Source organism: Diuraphis noxia, unplaced genomic scaffold (genome assembly GCF_037042655.1).
Source record: "Diuraphis noxia isolate RWA-SAM2 unplaced genomic scaffold, SU_Dnox_SAM2 contig0001, whole genome shotgun sequence".
Taxonomy (NCBI): domain Eukaryota; kingdom Metazoa; phylum Arthropoda; class Insecta; order Hemiptera; family Aphididae; genus Diuraphis; species Diuraphis noxia.
This window is the reverse complement of record NW_028301711.1, coordinates 12,680,119-12,702,824: the sequence shown is the minus strand read 5'-3', so window position 1 is coordinate 12,702,824 and position 22,706 is coordinate 12,680,119. Positions and strand designations below refer to the sequence as shown.

General features: G+C 28.0%; 2 protein-coding genes and 1 pseudogene across 2 annotated transcripts; 1 reads left to right on the top strand and 2 right to left on the bottom strand.

Annotated features, from left to right (window-relative positions):
• Positions 1-72: 72 nt before the first annotated feature.
• On the bottom strand, positions 73-736 carry LOC149059740 (uncharacterized). The gene has a single exon (XM_089216760.1). The coding sequence runs from the start codon at positions 698-700 to the stop codon at positions 155-157; it is 546 nt and encodes a 181-aa protein (XP_089072886.1). The 5' UTR covers positions 701-736; the 3' UTR covers positions 73-154.
• Positions 737-5,516: 4,780 nt separating this feature from the next.
• On the top strand, positions 5,517-9,106 carry LOC149059739 (E3 SUMO-protein ligase KIAA1586-like; annotated as a pseudogene).
• Positions 9,107-14,301: 5,195 nt separating this feature from the next.
• Positions 14,302-17,309, bottom strand: LOC107171679 (E3 SUMO-protein ligase KIAA1586-like). The gene is made up of 4 exons (XM_089225859.1): positions 16,025-17,309; positions 15,142-15,959; positions 14,617-14,822; positions 14,302-14,494 (listed from the first exon to the last, which is right to left on the bottom strand). Exons 1-4 carry the CDS (start codon positions 17,307-17,309, stop codon positions 14,302-14,304), a joined length of 2,502 nt encoding a protein of 833 aa, XP_089081985.1.
• Positions 17,310-22,706: the final 5,397 nt, after the last annotated feature.

Genomic DNA, 22,706 nt, shown 5'->3' with positions numbered 1-22,706 from the left:
TACATTGAACCCTTACGTATTTTTATTTTTTTTTTTTTAAAAATGTCTTATTAGATTATCGTATTTCACTTTCCTTACCATAAAATCAAAAATACATTTTGTCAATTTTACATCAGTTCTCGGATCGTGAGCATACGTTAATCTATGTTTTTTATTACAAACCATCCCGTGTGTTTCCTCTAAATTCAATAGTCTTCCTGTTTTTTTTTAATGTACCTATTTCGTACTCGAAGATTGTCCTTTTTGTATTTAAATTTTCTAACAATATTGTAAAAGTGCCATTGAATTTAGTGTCATAACACGTTATGTTTAATACTGGGAATCTGTTTATGTCTAATCTTTTTAAGACGTTTAAATCCGAATTTCCGTTCCAAAATACTACTACATTAGTTGTGTCTCCTTTTGTGATGTAATTTTCAATAAATGACGGACTTAGGTTGTTTAGAGTTGATCTTAAACTTTTGTCTAGTTGTTCTAGGCAAGCTTTTTGCAGTACTTCTTTGCATTTAAATATTCTTTTTATCTCCTTCTTGGCCAACAGTAGTTCATGATTTTTCATTGGTCGTATTTCGTCATGAAGTGGCAAGAGGAGTGGTCTCCCTTCAAGTTTGCGTACCTTGCACTTGTCCAAACTGTTTGATATCGCTCCTGATATCAACACCATACTTGTCCTATTCACCATTGAAAACTCAAAGTCCATTATCACGAACTTGTGTGACTTTTTTCTGTTACAATAAAGTTTCTCTATATAAGTTATTTTAAATTTTAAATTTTATAATTATGTTTCATAAAATAATGTCTTATATTCTAGTTATTATTTACTTAATCTATATTTTGGTTTTATAATTCTAAATTTATTATTATTATTTTTATTTAGGTATTATTTCTTCTACTGATATTTAACATTTTATCATTGGTGGATCGTTTTTTACTTTTTTATTTTCCATAAGTGGACTCACATTTGTATGTTCCTTTATTTCTGCACATGGTGTTTCCCTATAGAATTTACTGTTATTTCTTGGTTCTCTATCTGTTCTGTAACGTGATTGTCTATATGTTTCCCAATTACCCCATCTACATTTATATGTTAAATATATGAATAATATTAACATCATAGAAAATAGTACTGATCCGATCGTTATATATATTAAATACAAATATTTATTGTCATTTACTTCGTGACCTGATTGTTTTAAAATTTCTTCGTCTATCAACCCTTCTACTTCATTTAACGATTTAGCCATGGTGTCATAAGTAAATTTCATGTCTGGTAGCTTTTTTATTTTATCAGGTATCTCGAATGTTAACTTTCCCGCACCTATCTGTGGTATGAAATTAACATAATATTTTGATCTTATGTCTCTAGTAGGATTTAAAATAATGTTTTCACCATAAGCTCTACAATTTTGGTTTAATTTAATTAACCCTTGATTTTTAATTTTAACTATATATGGTTCGTTTATCCCTTGACAAGCAATTGTTAAAGTTTCCCCGTTCGTTGTGTATATCCATACATTTACATATTTTAATTTATGAAAAACGTTTTTCGATAATATCACTATTCCTGTTTCACAACTACTCGGTAGTGTGTCTGGATTTTTAAATAATGAAATTTCACATGGTTGCTTAACTGATTCGTGTTGAATAGGTTGAAATTCAGGACAAATAGTAAAAAGTTCTGTTTCGGTACATTGCAGTAACTGTGTTTCCGTGAACGTAGTGTATTGTTTACGATTTTTGGTAATGCCTACATATTGAAATTCTGGTTTAATAATTATACTATGCTTTGTATCGATTATTCCGTTAGTTTTTATTTCTATTGGGTGAGGTATTGGTAATATTTTGTATAGTGTTAGTTCCAATTCGGTTACTAAAGGTATTTTTATTACAAACGCAATATTATCCCCGCTATAAAATACTGCCATTTTTGTTATTTTACTTAGTTCGTAAATTTCACTTGGGTCCGTGCCCATTGGCAAATTTAAATTTATAGGTAATTTTAATTTGATTTCTGTTAGATGTTTTGATAGTTCTCGTGGTGTTATTAAACTTGGATGCAGTATTCCTGTCCTAGCTGCTGTAATTATCGCGCTTATTGTTGTTGTTTCGTAAGAATACTGAGTTAATAATGCTGTAAAAATACTATGTATTCTATCAGATAATATTAGTGTTTCTAACGTATGTGTAACATTTACTAATTCTCCGATTTTTGCGTGTAATGTACTTTGTTTTTCACTCAACTCTTTGTATAATTTATTAATTTCAATTGAAGCACCACTTATACCTGTTATCGCTGATCTCACTACCGTTGTTTGGTTTTTTAATATATGTATCATTCTTTCATTTGTCTTTTCTATTTTCTCTATTTCTTGTGTTGCCTCATTCGCACAATCGTTATCACATACTCCAAATAGTGTTTTCATTCCAGCCCCCACTATATTTATCAATCCTCGTTTTTTCCTATATGGGTTCGTTGTTGTTTCCCCTTTATTTGTTGTTATATATCTACCGATTGATTCATACATTTGTTCTCGTTGAACCGATATTTCTTGAAACATTGTTTTTAATATATTATCAAACCTAGAGCATATTTCGTATCCTGTTAGTTTTTCCTTACAGTGGTTATTCATAATATAAATTTCACTGTACAACTTATCATGTCTATCATCATAATTTTTCAAAGGTACATATGTAATAATTTCCCATGACGCCCCCGTTACCCTTATTGTTCCACTGTTTTCGCAGTACATTAGTGTTTGATTTTTAAATTCCTCCACCGTGTACGGTAGTTGTCCTTGAATGGTTGTTAATAAAAGAAACCTAAAATAATATATTCATATATTAATTATATAAATCTATATAAAATACCCCATGTATTCTCCTCTTGGTTCTGGTTGCCTTAAATAAGATATTTTACTATTACATTCAAAAGAAAATTTTATCCATTTATCACCATTTGGCCAAGTCCATGCCCTCTCTCTAGTCTCATTGAAACTTTTAAGTGCTGAATTCGCCATGTTTTCGTAAATAACTAATTGCTCTATCGTCTCATCTCCTTTTAGTGTCGGTGGTTGCTCGTTCCAATAGAATATAGTCGCAACACCCACCGGCTTCTTTTTCTTTTCTCTGTTGACACAGATATGCAATTAGTTAATCACGTTTTTTACATACTATTATTTTTTTTATTATTATTATTTACCCCTAATTTAATGACTATTACACGTTTAGATTATTATACTTTATAATAATTTTTACTATTTTAGTTATTTCTATTCCTATTGCGTCTAATACTATCCTGTCTATTTCTAATTCTAAAGAAACACCCCATGTGGAATTTATTCCATTCACTTATTCTAATATTGTTATTATTTTTAGCAAATTCTCTTTCTACCCTAATTGCTAATTCTACATATTGTTTTAATTCGTCTGTTGTCTCATTCCCTGACAACCTTGGTGGTATGGTCTCTCTATAAATTATAGTTGCCACCCCTACTGGTTTTTCAATATTTCTAATAGACAATGGTGCTTCCCCGATGTCGTATGTCATAGGTGTTTCTGATACAATTTTAATTTTTGGGTTTTCTACCCTAATCTCCTCCAAAATGCATTTACAATATTCCCACATACGCGAATTTCCTGATTCATGTTGTTCCCAACATATTTCGTTGTGAGCGTTTTCCATTGTATATGGTGTTCGCCTCCTAAAAGGTTCTTGTTCTTCATACCTGTATATCTCCATTTCTCTTACTAATTTCCCTTTTTTCGTCAATGCCACCGTGACAAGTCGACCTTCGACCTTCGGCTCGCTCGATTAGTTTTAATACATATTCTGGTGCTTCCCATGAATTGTTGTCAAATCTGATCACCTCACTCGTTGTCTGGGTGTCATACACCACAATTGTCTTTATTATCTCTTGCCTATAATGTTATTAAATTTTGTTAAAAAAAAAATTTACTTAAATATTCTATCTACATTCTTAATTTCTAATCTAATGTACCTAATTTAATCGGAACTATTTATACCATAATTATCATTTTATTATTAATATATGTTTTTATTTTATTTTTATATTTTATATCTTACTTAATCTAAATATATTATTATTATTTCATATTAAATTTCCGTTACTTCAATTTCTGGTATTACGACTGAAATAATGACTGAGTGACTTATGAAATTTGATAGCAGAATGGGTCAAAATAAAAGAAAATAAATACAACAGTAAAATGGAAATCCATTTCTAAAAATAGTATGCACTATCGACGTCCATATAAACATAAACACGGGTTCACAGTTGTTGTAAGTTACATGATAACATAGACATAATATGTCAATGCATGATAATAATAATATTATAGTCGTGCCTTTTATTGTTGTATCATATTTGATTGGTCATTGCTATCATGGACAATGGTCCATGGTATCAGTCAGTAATATACAATTTTATACTTTAAATCCTTAAAAACAATGTAAATACAACTGTACAAGCCATAGTCGATGGTTATGTAAATATGTAATATACTTTATAGTATACGAGAGTACCTACCTATATGCATATATAAAGCAAAATGCATACTAAAATATTTTGATTGAATCTGATATTTCACTATGGTCCCGGGCCTAGGCCCCCCTCTATATACGCCACTGCTACGTACAATATTATAATAGACTTAAAGGACTTCTGATCTCCAAGTCAAGCACCAGCTGCAGTGTTTGAAAACAAAATTTCTATACCTCGTGCTCGTATACCTAAAATGAAAAATTAAGGTATAAATATAATGTTGTAGCCAGCCACACAAATGAAATACAACGATAGTACAGCATTCGAGTCCGAATTCCGATGCGCTGCAGTTAACAAGACAAAGGCAAGTTTACTTTATTTCTCTCTCACTCTCTCTCTCTCTATATATATATATGTAGGATTTGTAGTCGATGACCCGAATGTTTCTGGGAAAGGTTCCAATTATTTTATTTTATAAGGTTTATAATGCACTATCTTTTCAATGTTTAACAATATATTCCGTAAACATTTTTGTTCGTTCTTTTAAAGTATAACAATATATTATGTTTTGTGTAATCTTTATATCGAACCCGAAATGCTCGACTACCTGCAGCCATGATAGTAAATCGTTCTCAACTCTCACGCCGTCTACACACAAACGTCTTATTGCTACAGATACCATTAAATAACGCACAATTTATTGTGAACATTTTACTGCTGTGGCCGTTAATATTTTAACGGTCTGACAAGAATTAATCGTATAAATGCAAGATATTAAGAATTTCTTCTATTTTTAAGGTAGGGTTAACATTATACTCGTAAAAAAAAATGTAAAAAAGTTGTTTTTAAGTAAATTTGATGACAAATTCAAATATGTTATCAGAAATCCTATCGAATAAATAGTATTATTGGTGGGATGGAAGTTGGTGAACAATCATCATAATACAGGGATATATTTGGAATTATACGGAAGAATAAGGAATCACTCAAGAGTTCAAGAGTAAAAATAAGTTCATGAATGTACAAGGATGTAGATATATGGAATTACAAGGAAACACGAGAAGGAATATAGAAGAACGAGGAGGTAAATAATGTGGAAATATTTACAAAAACTGAAAAACACAGTTCCTACTAGTTATTAAATTATATAAAAATATATCATTTTCTTTCTTACACATATTTTAGAATTGGTTAAAACTTGAATCACACGGCAATACTGATGACATTGACGAATTTCAATGTCGTCACTTTTACATTTCTAGTGCCTGAGATATTTACTGTATGGATAATTACTAAATATTCGTTTAATATTTAAATAATGGTAAAAACAAATCGTTGGTTGTTGTTGAGAAATATTTTATCATTAATCTCACAAATGATAATCTATTAAAACAATTAATGATTAAACAAAAATTGGTTTTCCCACAACTCTTCAGTGGTGCCATTTTTTATAAATATTAATAAATTCTATAGGTGCACTAAAAGTTAAATAATTTTAATTATTAGTTGTTAGCTTGTATGCTTAATTGATTTAAGTTGATAGTATTAATACAATACTAAAGATTCCTACCTAAAATGTTACAAAATTGAAACTAAACCTGCATAATAATATTCTAAATTATAATGTATCTAATTTATTTTGGTAAGTCTTATTTGGCTACTTATTTACAGGGGTTAAAGTGGGGGGGACGCAAGGGGACTCAGTCCCCCTACCTCTAACGGTGGTTAAAAAGCGTCCCCTTTAACGACTTTAACAAATTATGCGTATGGTAAGTCGGAACGCTTCAAATTCTTCAATAATCAATTATATCCAAACATTATATAATCAATATAATTCAGAATTCCGATAATTCCGTTGAGATTACAAGTTACAACCGTGATTAGTGATTACCTATTAAGAAATTGTTATCACTTATTCAAAAAACACAAAAACGTTTACTAATATGATGTTAGGGCCAACCCGATGAAAACGTTTATAGCAATTTATAGCCACGTACGTGAGGTGAGGTACGCGTTCGGATTGTTTACTGTTCTGACCAATGCATACACTGTATAATTTATAAGTTTATTTATAACTATACATAAAAATATTCGAAAATCAAAAGATCATTATAATAATAATTATATTGTTGTACTAACAAAATATTATTATTGACAGCATTTAATGTAGTGTGTTGTAGTATGTACCTACTTAACCTTTATCGTTTTAAGTAGTTTTATTGAAAAAGTTTTTAATGTTAACTATATTTTAATTATCTATTTAAATAACTTGTTATAAAAAGAACTAAGAAGTTACGGCTAACAGGTAAATTTAATCTTATTTAAGTTAAATTATTTTTAAAGAATATTTATTTTTTAATTTTCATATATTGTTTTGTGTAGACATTATGAGTCTTTTGAAGTATAACTTCTCCAAAATTCCAAAGAATGATTTACCTACACATAAAGTTCCTACTAGCAAAGAATAAACTGCTACCAGTACATTTAAATCAAATATTGACTTATCAACCTCATCCACAATTCCTGTTACTAAATCTACTAATTATATAGATAATAATTCTTATCCTGATTGCTGGGACACCAAACAAATTCATTATTTTACTGAAACTTATCCTTGGATGTATTTTAAAGAAAAAAAAATTGGTTGTACATTTTGTAGAGATGTAAATCTAAATTTGCTTAAGCAAACAGGTTCACATATAGCAACTGAGTGGTCAAATGCAGAAATTTCTCCAACTGGTTTAAATTTAAAAAATAAACAGACTAATTTAAGAAAAAAAATATCAAAACACAAGCTTTCAATTTCACATTTAAATGCTCAAAAGATTGTTGATGAAAGTAAAAAAAATATAATGGATGAAAAATTATCTGAAATGGTATTATCTGAATCAGACCAAACACAAAAAATATTTAGAACGGCCTATTTAATTTCTAAAAATCAACGCCCATATACTGATATGCCAAAATTAGTTGACTTACAAGTTATTAATGAAGTTGATCTTGGTAGAATTCTTCAAACTAATGTATCATGTACACAAATAATTGATCATATTGCCTTTGAGATGAGAAAAAAATTAGCTAAATGCATTACAGAAAATGAAACAAAATTATGTATTTTAGTTGATGAATCAACAACTTTAAGCAAGAAGTCGATGTTGGTTGTTTGTTTGCGCTGTGCTATTGGTGAGTTAGGTGAAATAAATACATTCTTTTTTGATATTGTTGAACTGAATAATACCTCAGCTATATCTGTAAAAGGTTTAATGTTGCAAGCACTTGAAAAGTATGGGATTAATTTTGAGTTTTAAAAAAAAAACTTAATTGCTTTTGTTAGTGATGGAGCATCTAATATGTTGGGACGGAAATCTGGTGTCGGTACTCTATTAAAAAATGATTTTCCAAATATAATAACTTGGCACTGTTGTAACCACCGCCTAGAGTTGGCAGTTAACGATACTTTAAAAGAAGTAAGTGGACTAAATCAATTTCAGAGTTTTATTGAAAAACTTTATGCAACATACCATATGTCTCCTAAGAATACAAGTGAATTACGTGAATGTGCTGCTTCATTGGAGAAACAACTATTAACGATCGGTAAGATTTTCACTATTCGATGGGTTGCTTCAAGTCAGAGTACAGTGAAAGCTGTTTGGAATAATTATGAAGCTTTATTCAAACATTTTTCTTATGCATCTACTGACACATGTAGAGACTCAAGAGAAAGAGCAAAATATAATGGGTTAAAAAATATACTCACTTCGAATAATTTTGTACATAATCTTGGTGTGTTATATGATGCATTAATTGAACTATCAGACTTATCAATACAATTACAAAAAAGAGATATGACATTACCTGCTGCTCATAAATCTATTCAGCGTACAATTCGAGTTTTAGAGTCCATGGCTAGTATACCAGGTCCAAAAAGTCAAGAAGCAATTTCTGCTTGTGAAAACAAAGAATTCAAAAACATTCAAATATATTCTAAAACATCAGTTATAAAAGTACAAATGGGACAATTTTTTACAAGTTTAAGTAATAATATGAAACAAAGACTCATGACAACACAAGCTAGTAATGTGTCATCGAGGGAAGTTAATAATGAATATCAAGTTAATTTCAAAAATTTAATTGAAGATTTAGAAGTCCTTTCCCCAGAAAATTGGCCAGATAATATGGATATTCAGTATGGCGATGAAAATATTCGACGTTTATCACAGGTGTTTCAAATTGATCAAGTTTTATCTGTTCGAGGTTTTCGTGAGTTCAAAGAAAATAAAAAAGTTAATATTGATATTAAACCTTTAATGACTGTAATTAACTCTATTGCAATATCTTCTTCGGAGTGTGAACGTACCTTTAGCTCAATGAATGTAATTGTAAGTCCTATAAGGAGTACATTAACATCAAGTCATTTGTCTTCACTAATTTTCATTAATTGTGTTGGGCCACCTCTAGAAAAATTTGATCCTAAATCATTTGTGAAGTCATGGATTATGAGAGGAAAACGTTCTGCTACAGAAACAAATTGTTTAAAAAGAGCCAAAAAAGATGAAAATGAATCTAATCCTTATAACTCAATATGGAATTGTTTAAATGTTTAATTAAAAAACTTACTTGATTATTATTATGTTTGTTAGTTTTTATTTTTATTATTTAATGTTAAAGCAACCAAGTGCAAAAGAAAATTTAATTTATGTTCCTACATTACCTTACTATATATATTAATAGTTATTATAACTTATTTTACTCTTAAATGCATAAGTATAATAATATAGTTAATATGTATATTTTCTATGTTGGTATGTTACATTTATAATTTTTATGAATTCATGTTAAAGAAAACATTTTATTAAAGAAAATATAATTTATGTTCCTATTTAAATATTTATAATTGTTTTATTTTAAAATAGCTCTTTATTAAATAATGTAAAATTGAAATTCATACTTTCTTATTAATATATATAATATATATAGATATATAGGTAAAGTGTGATTTTATAAGCATACTTATCCCACCATGCATAGAATTTAAATTTTATTTTGTATAATTTAAAGCACTAAAAACCCAACATTTTATGATATAAATATTTTTGGTCAGGTTGATTTCTTTAGTTTTCTTAAAAAAACCACTTCTTACAACTTAATATCATGAGAAACAATATTAAATTTGTGTAAAACATTAATTATTTTTAAAAATGTAGTATTATTTGTGATTTAAATTGTTCATAAAATAAATTACAAATTTTATCATTATTCAAGGTTTAAACTTAAAAGTGGGAATGTTGGATGAGTATGTTACACAATCACTGTTTAAAAATTACATGTATCTACTATAATATGTCTATGTGCATTAGACATTATACATAAAACAATATATGGAACGCTTAAAACTATATGGAGACGTTAGTCCCCCCTGGAATTTTTTCCCACTTTAAGCCCTGCTTATTTATATAAGTATATTATATTCGTACTTACCTATGTATTTATATTGTTCAGGCTACAAAGTGAATAAAAAATTAATCCTTAATATTTTACTGGGGCTTGTTTTTAGTGCCAGATACACTACAACCAAAAATTGAAATATAAAAACAGCTTGATAAGACTTAATAATCTGTCAGAATCTACCAGAATAAAAATATGCACCATGTGTCCCAAGAAACAGGTTACACCTTATTACCCTGTAAATATCTTTCAATTCCTTTTTGTGGGACATTTAACTAGACTAATCGATAATAAATTCCAATGTTTACATTTTTAACTCGTTTATTTTGCAAATGCGCAACAAAACATCATTTTTTTTCTAAACGGCGATCCCTATTTTAAATTAAATTTTCAGATTGGTCAATTTTTTTCAAGACATTTTGATGTATCGACATTTTAACATTTATATATTTCTAATTTTATGTATTTTTCTTTCAATAAACTTTCGAACAATTCATTGCACAGTTAAAACAGTTTATGTTCATAATTTAAATCAATTTAATTATAAATAAAAATCTATGATATTGTTGCGAGAAAATAAAATAGTAATTTAGAATTCAGTTTTCAGAAAATACTTGTTTAAATTATGTTATTTCATAATGTATAACAATAAAATGAAATAATAATTTATAAACAGTAGAATGTAAGTATTACCTACTTAATAATAATAATTTAGATTACCTACTTTACGATGTATACAAGAAAATAATACGAACAATTAAAATACAACAACAAATATACTCTTGTATTACTTTTTAATGCTCTTTAACCCAACGAATAAAATTGAATTGACATTTATTTTTTTAACAATCATTCGATTATATGAATGTATACATTTGAATTTCATACGCTCATAAAAATTTAATTTTACTATCCAGTACACATTTTTCGAACATCCTTCAAGTTACTAACCCCCCCCCCCCACCAAAAAAAAAAATACTAAATAAATTAATATAATAATAAAAATTAATTCACTTTCATGCCAGAAAAGATAATTTGAAGAAAATTGAATAAAAATAAATAAATAATCGCCTATCATCGGTATTTATAAGTCTCAAATGTAATGTATTTTGATAGAAACAATATATTTGGCAACGAAATGAAGTAATCTAAATAATAATTATAAATGCCACGAGTAACGTGATAGTACCTAATTCACCTAATAATGTATCTCTTTCCCATAGCTATTAAATTAATTTTTATAGATTCTATATTACATACGTTATGTTCATATAATAATATACTAATATGGTTAACCCCTGAACTCGTTAAATTATTACCAGGCGAACAACGTGCAGTTGCGGATCCAGTTAGGGAGGTTACGCCTCCTGCGTGTGCCACCCCCCTCAGACCGTATTTAGTTGTAAAAAATGTTTCCATAAAATAATAATTGTGTAAGACAGTAAGACGCCTTTATTATACCTCGAATCGCTGGCCGCGACGGCTATTTCTACATTCAACATGTTTACTTTTACTATTATTGTGGTTAATATTTATATTAAACTAGCTGAACCCGTGTACTTCGTAGCCCGTTAAAAGTCCTATCTCTTTTATGGTCCATAGTTCATATTGTGTGTTAAATTCATTTCATGTGATGATGCTATTAGTATATTTTTATACATAGGTAATGATAGATAGTGGTTAAAATATATTATAATCTTACAACGATATTCAACTCCGTATATCATTATGTAATTTTCTTCGTTTTTTCAATCTAATATTGACAATTTAAATATTCAATTCAATGATATTTAGGCATAACACTTTCTAATTTAGCATATCTTCTGCCCATATGTCTAATAAATTTCTGTACCAAATTTTGTCGCAATCGGTCCAGCTGTTTAAGAATGTATATAGGACTAACAGATAAATATATATATAACCATCACTAATAACACAGAAAAATAATAACCGCTAATTATAACTGTCACTAAAGCAACCATTTATAAATAAACAAAAATGTCCATTCTAAAAATAAGTCCAGCTGCTCTCGAGAGCAGTTGTTTGTTTAAATCAGCGTTTCCCAACCTTTTTGCAAGGCGACCCATACATTTAATCTTTATTAGGTACGCGACCCCCCCTTAAAAAAAAGTATGTCTTAAATAAATAAGATTTTTAGTATAATCCATTTTATCATTGAGTTTTTTTATAAAATACAATACGAATACAATATACTGAATAATAATAACTTAATTAATAAATAAACTATCAAAAAATTAGTATAATAGAAAATTTTGTGTGAATATCGACTAGTCACTAGTCATTAGCACATTTACCGATAAGATAAAAAAATTCCGTAATCATAATAACTTTACGTCAATTATTCTACAATACTAGTTATTTATACTATTTATCAATTTACGACTAAAATAACTGTAATTGTAATCGCGAGTCGCGACTCATGGTTTGGGAAACGCTGGTTTAAATGGTTGCTTTTGACTACCAAAAAATAATAATATTATTTATTTTATTTTTTACTCGGCAGATGGCGCCACTTTAATTTCATCACACCCTCATCATATTTCTCTAACCCGATAACTTTCTCAATTTTTTCATCCGTAAGAACCTTCTCCTTACAATTATGACCCAAACAAAAAAAGAGTGAGCGAAATCGGTTCAGCCGTTCTCAATTGATGAATTGTTATACATTGTTGTCTCCATTTTTATATATTATATAGACTAAAAATAAATATTACATTCAAAAAATGTTTAGGCAACGACAGGTTCACGGTCGGCACGTCATTATGGCGTTATCGAAATATAATATTAAACTAGCCATAATTTTTCAATTTAAATTATTGTACAATATAATTATGGCAATTAGAAAAATTATCGTATCAATTAATTCCCTAATCACTATTAACTTTTGAGGTTATCTGGTTTATGGGTATTGAAATAATATAATAATACAAAAATATCTTAATTTTCTTCGTGTAGTACAAGACTTGTGTAGTTGTGTTTGTGACATTGTGTACTTGTGCGGTTGCCGGTTTTTCAGTTTTCTTGATTGAATTATTTCTGAACGGTAAGTACCTACCCGACTATTATTTTTCAATAATTCTTATTATTACATATTTATAATTAAAATATATAATAATTATTACAAAAGAAACATTAGTGATTTGTGTATACTGTATTATGCTGAGTTATTCCTTACATAATGTTACTATCAACCGTATAATTTTTATGACTTTGTAATGCATTTATTTACCTGTGTGAAGTTAGCCCCCCCATATTGAAAAAATTGAACCGGACCGATTGTAAGTTAAAGATCTTCATTTGTAAGTTGATTTCCGGAATTTGTAAGTCAAACCCTCCCCTCTGGCGAATTTTCAAAAATCAGATCCGGTCCACATTCTGTCGTGGTAAACTATATTATACACTATATATAAACTATATATTCTGTCTGACTCACATGACTGATCAACGTAGAGCCTAAACTATAACTTTTGACTTTTTCAATGGTACCTTCGAACCACCAAGTAAGTGTGCACTAAAAAAATATTTTCACATTTTAAAGAAATGCTCGAACAGAAATTTAGACATTTACATTGGTTAATATCATATATTCATATTATAACAGAAATATTTTTTTAATACATTAGTATTTTTCTCCCGCTAGTAATATAGGTAATATATAATTATTATCATGATTATAATTGGATATAATATTGTAAACTGTATTAAATATTAGGTTACAATGTTTTTTACCCACGTGATAATCTAAGAAAAATAGTTTGCTGAAAAAATTGGTAAATGCTTGAAAGTTATTTGATAGAAAAACGTATTCAAAAATGGAGTAAATTAAAAAAATAAAGAGCGCAATGAATAATATTCTATTAATCATAAAAAAAAAAAATAATTATAAAATAAATAGGTAAATAATTATTTGTGTTCGTTCGTGTTGTAGGCGATAAATACAATGAATAGTTCAGATATTTAAAAAAAAAAACTTTTATATGTTGTCGTTACCAATTGTTAGTAAAAATAAACAAATATGTGGTTAATTGTTTATTTTAGTTTAAAGATATAACTTTAAATTGAACTACCAAATCATTTAACTAGGATTATAAAGTTCTTTATAATACATTTGTGTATTCTAAATTGAGGGCTCAACAACAATTGTTATGAAAGTGGATATTGATAACACAGATTAATTATTAATTATTAATTATTCTGTGTTGGCAATAACAATAAAGATAGTATTCTGATAGTAAAAATTTGTTTTTACTAAGTTTAATTACGGTAAAAATTATTAAAATTTAAAAAAAAAGAAAGTTGTTTCTCATTGAAGTACTAATTTAAAAAAAAAAATCTATTCAGTTACATAAATTAGTTGGTGCGGTTTAATATTCAAAACTTGATGAAGTTCATAATGAAAAACCTCTTTATTTAAATCGTTATGAAGTTCCCAAAATCCCTTTGATCTTTTACAGTAGGACACGTAATGACCAACATCTTCAAAATTGGACACTCCGACAAAACATATAACTGCTGAAATTTCATACCTGCAAATTAATTATAATTTTACTTTCTTAGGTTATAATTTTTAATTTTTTTTTTTCAGTTATAAAAATTACTTTTAAGGAAAATTATATATAGGTACTTATTACTTATTTGGTTTCCTTACCTTTTTGTATTGACTACTAACTCCATTGGGATGTCGGCAAGAGCACAATTTTCAACAATCCAATCTGTTTCAATACGAATTGTAACTTGCAGCTCCTTAGTGATTTGTAATTCTTTTTTGTCACATTGGCCACAAATTCGTTTATTAACATTCATGTAGTCACATACTGCGTCTGGTAGATGGTGTATCCCTTCTTTCAAAATTTTCTGTTGATAATTTAGTGAAATTATTATTAATATATTTTCAAATGTTTTTGTAGAATTACAATAAAGGCAAATACGCAGTGGTTGACTTGGGAAAAAAGTAGTAGAGGTACTCTAGTTACTTTTAAAAAAGTAGCGTACCTACCATTTTAACTCATATGAACATGGTAGTGGGGGGGTTACCCCACACCTCTCTTTATGATCCCTCAAGAAGCATAATTAAAGAAACACGGATCAATGAATCATAACGTGTAAAATAATATCATCATTTATTAGGTGTAACTTAAGGTAATTTTTACTAAAAATATACAAAACGTCAAACTTTATCTTCATTTAAAAGGTTCCATAGTTGAGAATAATTATTATCACTGTTTTTTATTTGTCGTTTTGGACAGCATACCTCATTTGCATCTCTTTTTCCATTGAGGATCCATGACTTAACGTAGTTGGCTGGATTAAAAGCTATTACTGGGGGACCAACACATTGTATGAAAAGGAGTGAAGAGATGTGTTGTGTAGTTAATATGTTTCTTTTAGATGTAACAGTGTTATTCATAGCACTGAAAGTCCTTTCACATTCCGATGATGAAATTGCAATTGTTTTGATTGCTACTAATAATGGTTTTAAAGGTGATATTTCTGATATAACTCTAGTGTCTTTATATTCTCGAAAACCTTGTATAGTTGATGTTTCATCGACTTGAAATATAGCTGTCAGCCTTCTTACATTATTATCTCCAAATTGAATATCACAATTATCGGGCCGTGATTTTGGTTCAAGAAATTCCATGTCTTTGAGGAGATCTTCATATTTGTTTTTGAAAGTATTGCCAGAAGTTGCGATGTTTGATGCCTGAAATGTAAAAAGTCTAGAGTGCATGTTATTTGCAAGACTTCTAAAAAACTGTCCAGAGTTTATTTTTGGTATCTTAGCATAATTTATCAATGGAACATCTTTAAAAATTAAATTAGCACATGCGTGACTAGTTTCTTCAGCTCTTGGTCCAGGTTGATCGGCCATTGAATTAAGTACACGAATTGTACGCTCAATGCAAGTATTGGCATTCCAAAGAGATATACTTCTATTCTGAAGCTGCAAATATAAGTTAGCCAATTCAGATAAACCATCATGCATAACACCTATATACATAGAAACAGTAATTAAAAATTGTGTATAATATTATTATTTCTACATTGTTACATACCTAAATTATGCACAAACTCAACTGAACCCAAAATTCTTTTCAATCCTATGTACTTTGCCTTTTCTTTTGAGTCTCTATGGCAGTCATTTGATGCTTTTAAAAAATGTTCATACAGTGCAGAGTAATTATTCCAAACAGCTTTCAACGTTCGTTCCCTAGAAGCTACCCATCTGATAGTAAATATTTTTCCAATTACCAATAGTTTTTCCTCTAATGATGCAGCACATAAACTTAACTCATTTGTATTTTTAGGGGATTGATGGTATAATGAATAGAGTTTTTCTATAAAAAGTTGAAAATGATTTATTCCTTGCACTTCTTTTAGGGTGTCAGACACTGCCAACTCCAATCTATGATTGCAACAATGCCAAACAATAACATTAGGGTACAATTTTTGTAATTTAATACCAACTCCTGAAATCCTCCCCAACATATTTGATGCACCATCACTTACGAATGCCACCAAATTGTGTTTTAAATAATCATGTGTTAAGCCATATTTCGATAAATTATTTAGGATAATAGTATATATAGTTTCAGCAGTTGTGTTTGGTAATTCTACAATATCAAAAAAAAATGTTATTACTTCTTCATCACTAGCTATTGCAGCCCTTAGACAAATTACTAGCATTGTTTTATGACTTAAGGTAGTAGATTCGTCTACAATAATACAGAGTTTTCTTTTGTTTACAACAATTTCACTACACAACTTTTTTCTCATTTGTAAGGTTATATGGTCAATTATATCACCACAGGCTTTGTTTGTTTGAAGGATACGACCCATATGTAGACCATTAATTTGATGAAGATCTACAAGCTTAGGCATATCTGTAAAAGGTCTCTGGTTCTTCGCTATAAAATATGCAGTTCTGAAAATGTTTTTGGTATTGTCTTCATCAATACTAGATATTTTTAAAATTTGGTTTGGCATGACTTCTAGTTTACTTTTGTCTATTATTAATTGTTCTATTTTTAAGTGTACTTGTGTATTCTTATGTTTTGCAATTTTTTTTCTTAGACTTATTTGTTGTTTACTAATGTTTTCACCAACTGCAGTTACTTTTCCCTCACTCCATTCTTTTGAAATGTGAAGACCTTGTTCTTTCACTAAATTCAAATTGTATTTTTTGCCACTCCTACACCCTAACATTTTCTGATGTATAAAGAGCCAAGGATATTCTTCTGTAAAATATCTAACCTGCTTAAGATCCCAACAATCAGGAGGTTCTGCTGGGGATTCATCATGAGTTATATCAAGTTCTTTTGATTGAACGCAGTTCTCCATAATCTAATAATTATAAAACAAAGTTTAAAGTTTGCAAGAAAAAAATCATTAAAATCAGTAAGTGTAAGCATTATGCATGTATTAATAATTATTTAATTTTTTATTAATTTATATAGTATTAGTAAAATACTTATAAGTTATAACTAGACAACTAGTTAATACATTGTAAATACATTGTTTTATATATAAAACATACTTAAAAAGTCTTACATTCTGATTTATAATATTTTGTTTTATTTGTATTTTATTTATCAAAATAAGTTATTATATTATTATTACTTTTTAATTGGTTAATATTTAACTGTATTGAATTATTTATATATTCATAAATAAATATATAAATATATTGTAATATAATATAATAGGAAGCGTTGAACAACTAAAAATGTAAATTAAATAATAATAAATTTCAAAAGCCAAGCAGTGGTACCTAATTAATTTTTTCATAAACAAAGCAAGGCATACAATTATACAATAAATGAATTTAGTTGCGTGGATCATTCATTATTACAGTATATTGATACTATATTGACAATTAATACAAACAGTATGTATTTCGCAAATACTTGGTAGCAATGGTAGTTGATAACTGGATATTTAAATTTTCCAATAGCATCCAGCCATGTTCATATTATACTATTATGTATATTGTATGATATGGTAGCACATAGAGTAATTACTTAATTCATAGAATAGCAATCATTTTATGCACGAATCAAATATTATCACTGCCATTTGTTTGATATTATTTCCCTCGTTTTTAACTTTTTTTAACAATTAAGGTTTTTAATAATTTGTTATCATTATAACCACGAAGGCTAGGGTGACGTATCACCTAGATCCCCGTCCTACTAGATCCCCATGGTTATCTAAATCCCCTTTGGTAAACTAGATCCCCTGTGATAACTAGATCCCCACAAGTCAATTAATTCCCCTGTCAACTAAATCCCTTTGGCCATCTAGATCTATATAATAAAGTCTTTAAGATCACCAAATTTATATTTCCCGCTAAAGATCAAAATTAGCAAAATTAATTACATTACATATTATAATTTATTTATAATTCACTATATAGGTATTATATTATCCAATATTCATTAATTTTAATGTATACTAAAATTTATAATAAAAATTTATAATACAAATACAAATATACAATCATGTAAAATTGCACTTTTCAAGTCAAAAATTACAAATAAGTTGTACCTATTATATTATTGTGTAAGTCCAACCTTATCAATAGTATTTAATATGTAACTTATATAACATGTAAATAATTTAGAGTTGAACTCATTGTTGCCAATGGCTATAGTTGCCGAGGCTTAATAATTCAAATAAAAAAAAATATTATTGTAATAATATCTTCATCCTAATCACATAAAAGATAGAAGTTACAACGATTTACATATTAGTGTACGCCAAAGATGGCCATTAACTAGTTAAAAAGTTAAAAAAAATTAACTAGATAGTTTATTTTCTAATCAACTTATGAACTTAACAAGTTTAATGTACAGTTGAAATAACTTAGCTTTTCTCAGTTGATTTAAAAAAAATCCATCAAGTTAAAAACATTTTGAAATTTTTCGTTTATATGGAAATTTACTATATTATAGTATAAACTATAATAAATATTTCAATATTATGTAATAAATCATGCAAATAAAATATATAATTAAAGGTTTTAAAGTTTTTGTTTTATATATTTAATCATAAAGGACGTCATAAATTATATATTATGCGATTTGCAATTAGAAATGTTTAATTAATATAACTTACTTATATGAATGAAGGTCATGTACTCATGTTTACATAATATGACATTTGATTGCTATATACGATATAAACAAATATATTTGTTAAATTATTAATTTAAGACGAATATAGTTTAAATTAATAAATAATAGTAATGTAAAAGTAAAAAGGTATATACAGTGTACATTATGATAAAAGTTCAATAAAATTGTTTTTTATAATTTATAAATTAGAAACTAGAACTACACATTCACTCTTTATGTGATTTATAAACTAATTAAAAAAAATAAATTATCTTTTTTTAAACTGAGTTAAGATAATATTTTTTCTATATTAACTTTTAACTTATCGAGTTAAATTTATAATTTGTTAACTGTTAACTTTTAACTTATCGATCTTGTATCCTCTTAACTTAACTTAACTTGAGTTAATTATTTTCATTAACTTGCCCACCTTTGAGTGTACTTGTATTACAAAATAAACAGGAAGTTAGAATTTTTATTTGACAATATTTTGTTATTAATTAAATTAAATTAAGTAGTTACGAAATACTTGTATAATGTATAATATACACTATGGTAATAAAAGTGAAAAGTATTCTATATAGGTAGGGCAGGCACATATACAGGGGGGGGTTAACCCCCCCAACCCGAATTTTTTTTTGTATACGTGTCTGAGGTAGTGTACCTACTTAACAAAACATGAAGAACAGTGGCGTATTTACGATGTGGGGGAGATAGATCCTACACTTGACCTTTTTTTTTGTACCGACTTTCTGCCATATTGTTAGACTTGATTTTTTTCGTCTCGTAAGTTTCAAGTTGTAACTGATGAAGTTTTTAAGACAATATGAGTTATATTAAAAACGAAAGGTGTAGGTGTCACTCTGCTGTGCAATAGGTTACGAGTGGGTCACTAAAATTGATTGTGTTAAATTTGAATTCTATAATGATATAATATCATTGTACCTATAAGAAAAACGATTCTGATCGAAGTCATCCTACTTAGTACTTATGATATATAAGTATAATATAACTAGATATATTATATTATTATTATATGATATTATTGTCAATAAAGTAATTTATATAGGTATTATAACATTTATAACCTATTTACGCAAAACTTTGTTTTAATTTTTCAGTCCTTAGTTATAAAAGTAGAAAATTTTATAAATTTTTAACTATAAAATAATTTTAAATTTGATAAATGTAGAAATTTGACCTATGAAAGCTTATACAACTACTATTGTAACTATGTATTAGGAGCTTTGTATTAAATTTTCAAGCTTTTCTACCCAACAAATAAATTTTGACCGATATTAAATTTAAAAAAAACTAAGAATGATCGAAAATTGCATATTATGCCTATAAGTAGTTTAACTTCAGACGAAATTTTTTGAAAATTGCATGGTGGATAGAATATACTTATATAAATATTCGGTGAAAGTTACATCAAAAACCAAAATCGATTTTGTCGAAAACTGATTGTGCGTAAAATTTCCCGTTTGCCCCTTAATTTTTAGTTTGTTTATCTCGATTATTTAGAAAAATATTAAGAATTTATTACTTTTGAATCCCCTCCAAAGTACCAACTAGATTCACTTTCTGATCGAACGAGGTACTGAAGTCAAAAATCGAAGCACTTTTACTGCCCCAAAACATGATGACAGACACAAAAAAAAACACACACACACATCATGGTAAAATCAATACATTCATCGTTCCGCTCAGAATCTAAAATAAAACGTATACGTTATGTCTAATTAGTAACTATTCATAAAAATATAATAATACATAGTTTAGTAAATCAAAATAATTAAACTTATATTATACTAAGAAATTGTAATGCCTAGGTATTATTAATAATTGTTCAAATGTTCAATAACTTATTGGGTTTTATTTTTGCCTCAATAATTATTTATAATAAGTATATAATTTATTTATTGTTTAAAAGCGTTGGAACTGTTGATTGGGCCACTTATATTTATATATTATTCTTAATAATAGATCCATTCAATCTAATTTAACTTTTTGTTAATTATAGGTACTATTATATAATAAGTACTCGATATTGTAAATATCCTTATAGGTAATATATTTTTTGTCAAATTGACCGACTGGACGTAAGTTAATTAAAATAAAAATGTGTATTTTTTAAATTAGATTAATGCAACAATATAATATAATAAATATTATAATACATTGATAAAAAGTTGCCATGATCTCACAGAATCTTTTACTGATAGGTGAATACACAGACATTAGTGAAACCATCACTATAGCGTGTAGCTATTTTAACACTAGGAGCAAAGATTTTAGTCTACCAACTCACCAAATAGTTTATAAAACATACACAAAATTACGTTACGTTAAGTTTATTATTTACTTAAAATGTATTTACACAATAACAACAATACCTACATTTATTAAAACGCCATTTGAAGTTAATAACACATATCTATTCGTTGATATAGCTTCTTGATTATTTTCTTCTTTAAGTTATTATATTATTAGATTCTGAGCCGAGCTTATTAGCTCAAGGAGTCAACGAAATAAGCTCAAACCTAAGGCGGCACTGTTTAATGAGAGGGCGGCATTTTCAAAACAGTGGTAATATTATTATTTTAGGGCGGAAAATCAAATTTTTCCTAGTGAACTATTGTATTATTGCAGGTATTATTGTCGCTTGAGCCGGCCCTGCTAACCTGAAGTGCTTGGAAAGTAGGTAGTTATTTTGTTTTTAAAATATTTAATTTGTTTATTTCATACAAGTTAAGAGTTTAGGACCAACGACAGTGACTTAGGTACTTGAAATTGTTCAACTAGAATGGCCCATTTGGAGGACTTTAAATCGAATGAGAACAGGAGTTGGACGCACTAAGGATAGCATGAACTTGTGAATGTGGGATGGAACAGTCAATGAAACATATTCTGCAATGCCCAATCTGTCCTTACTCGTGCACACAAGATAATGTTATGAATGCAAGCGACAACGCCAAAGACGTAGCTTGTTTTTGGGCTGAAACCATATGAACCAGAAAACGACAATCATTTACCATTTATGTGACTTTGAATTATTTTAATCTGTTTATTTATTTTAATCTGTTTATTTATTTTAATCTATTTGTTTGTCTTTTATATTTATATTTATGGTTTTACTTTATATGTATACTTTTTTATAGTTAAAGATTGTACCTACATAATGGTGTGCCTGACACGAGAAAAAAAAACTTGAAATTGTGTAAACATTTTCAATATTATCGTATATTGATAAATTAGGTATGTATAATAGCTATATTGACTAAATTTCTAAAAAAAAAAATATTTCTTTAAAAAATGAACGAAATTCCAATATATTCCATATTTCTTGCACATGAATAAGGAACTACGTAATACGTTCCCATTAAGTTCCTGAAAATTGAACGAAATCACTGGAAATAGTTCCTTTAAACTCCAAAGCACTGCCACTAACCTATTATAGGTACCTATCTTCGTTATACATGTATATTGAAAGTGAACTTTCTACGGTACTTACGACGGCATTTACTAATTATAAAACAACAACTTATGAGAACAATTAATTTCTTCCACGCACCACGCATTATTCTGGCGATCAAAGCATATTAATATATTATAAGTATAA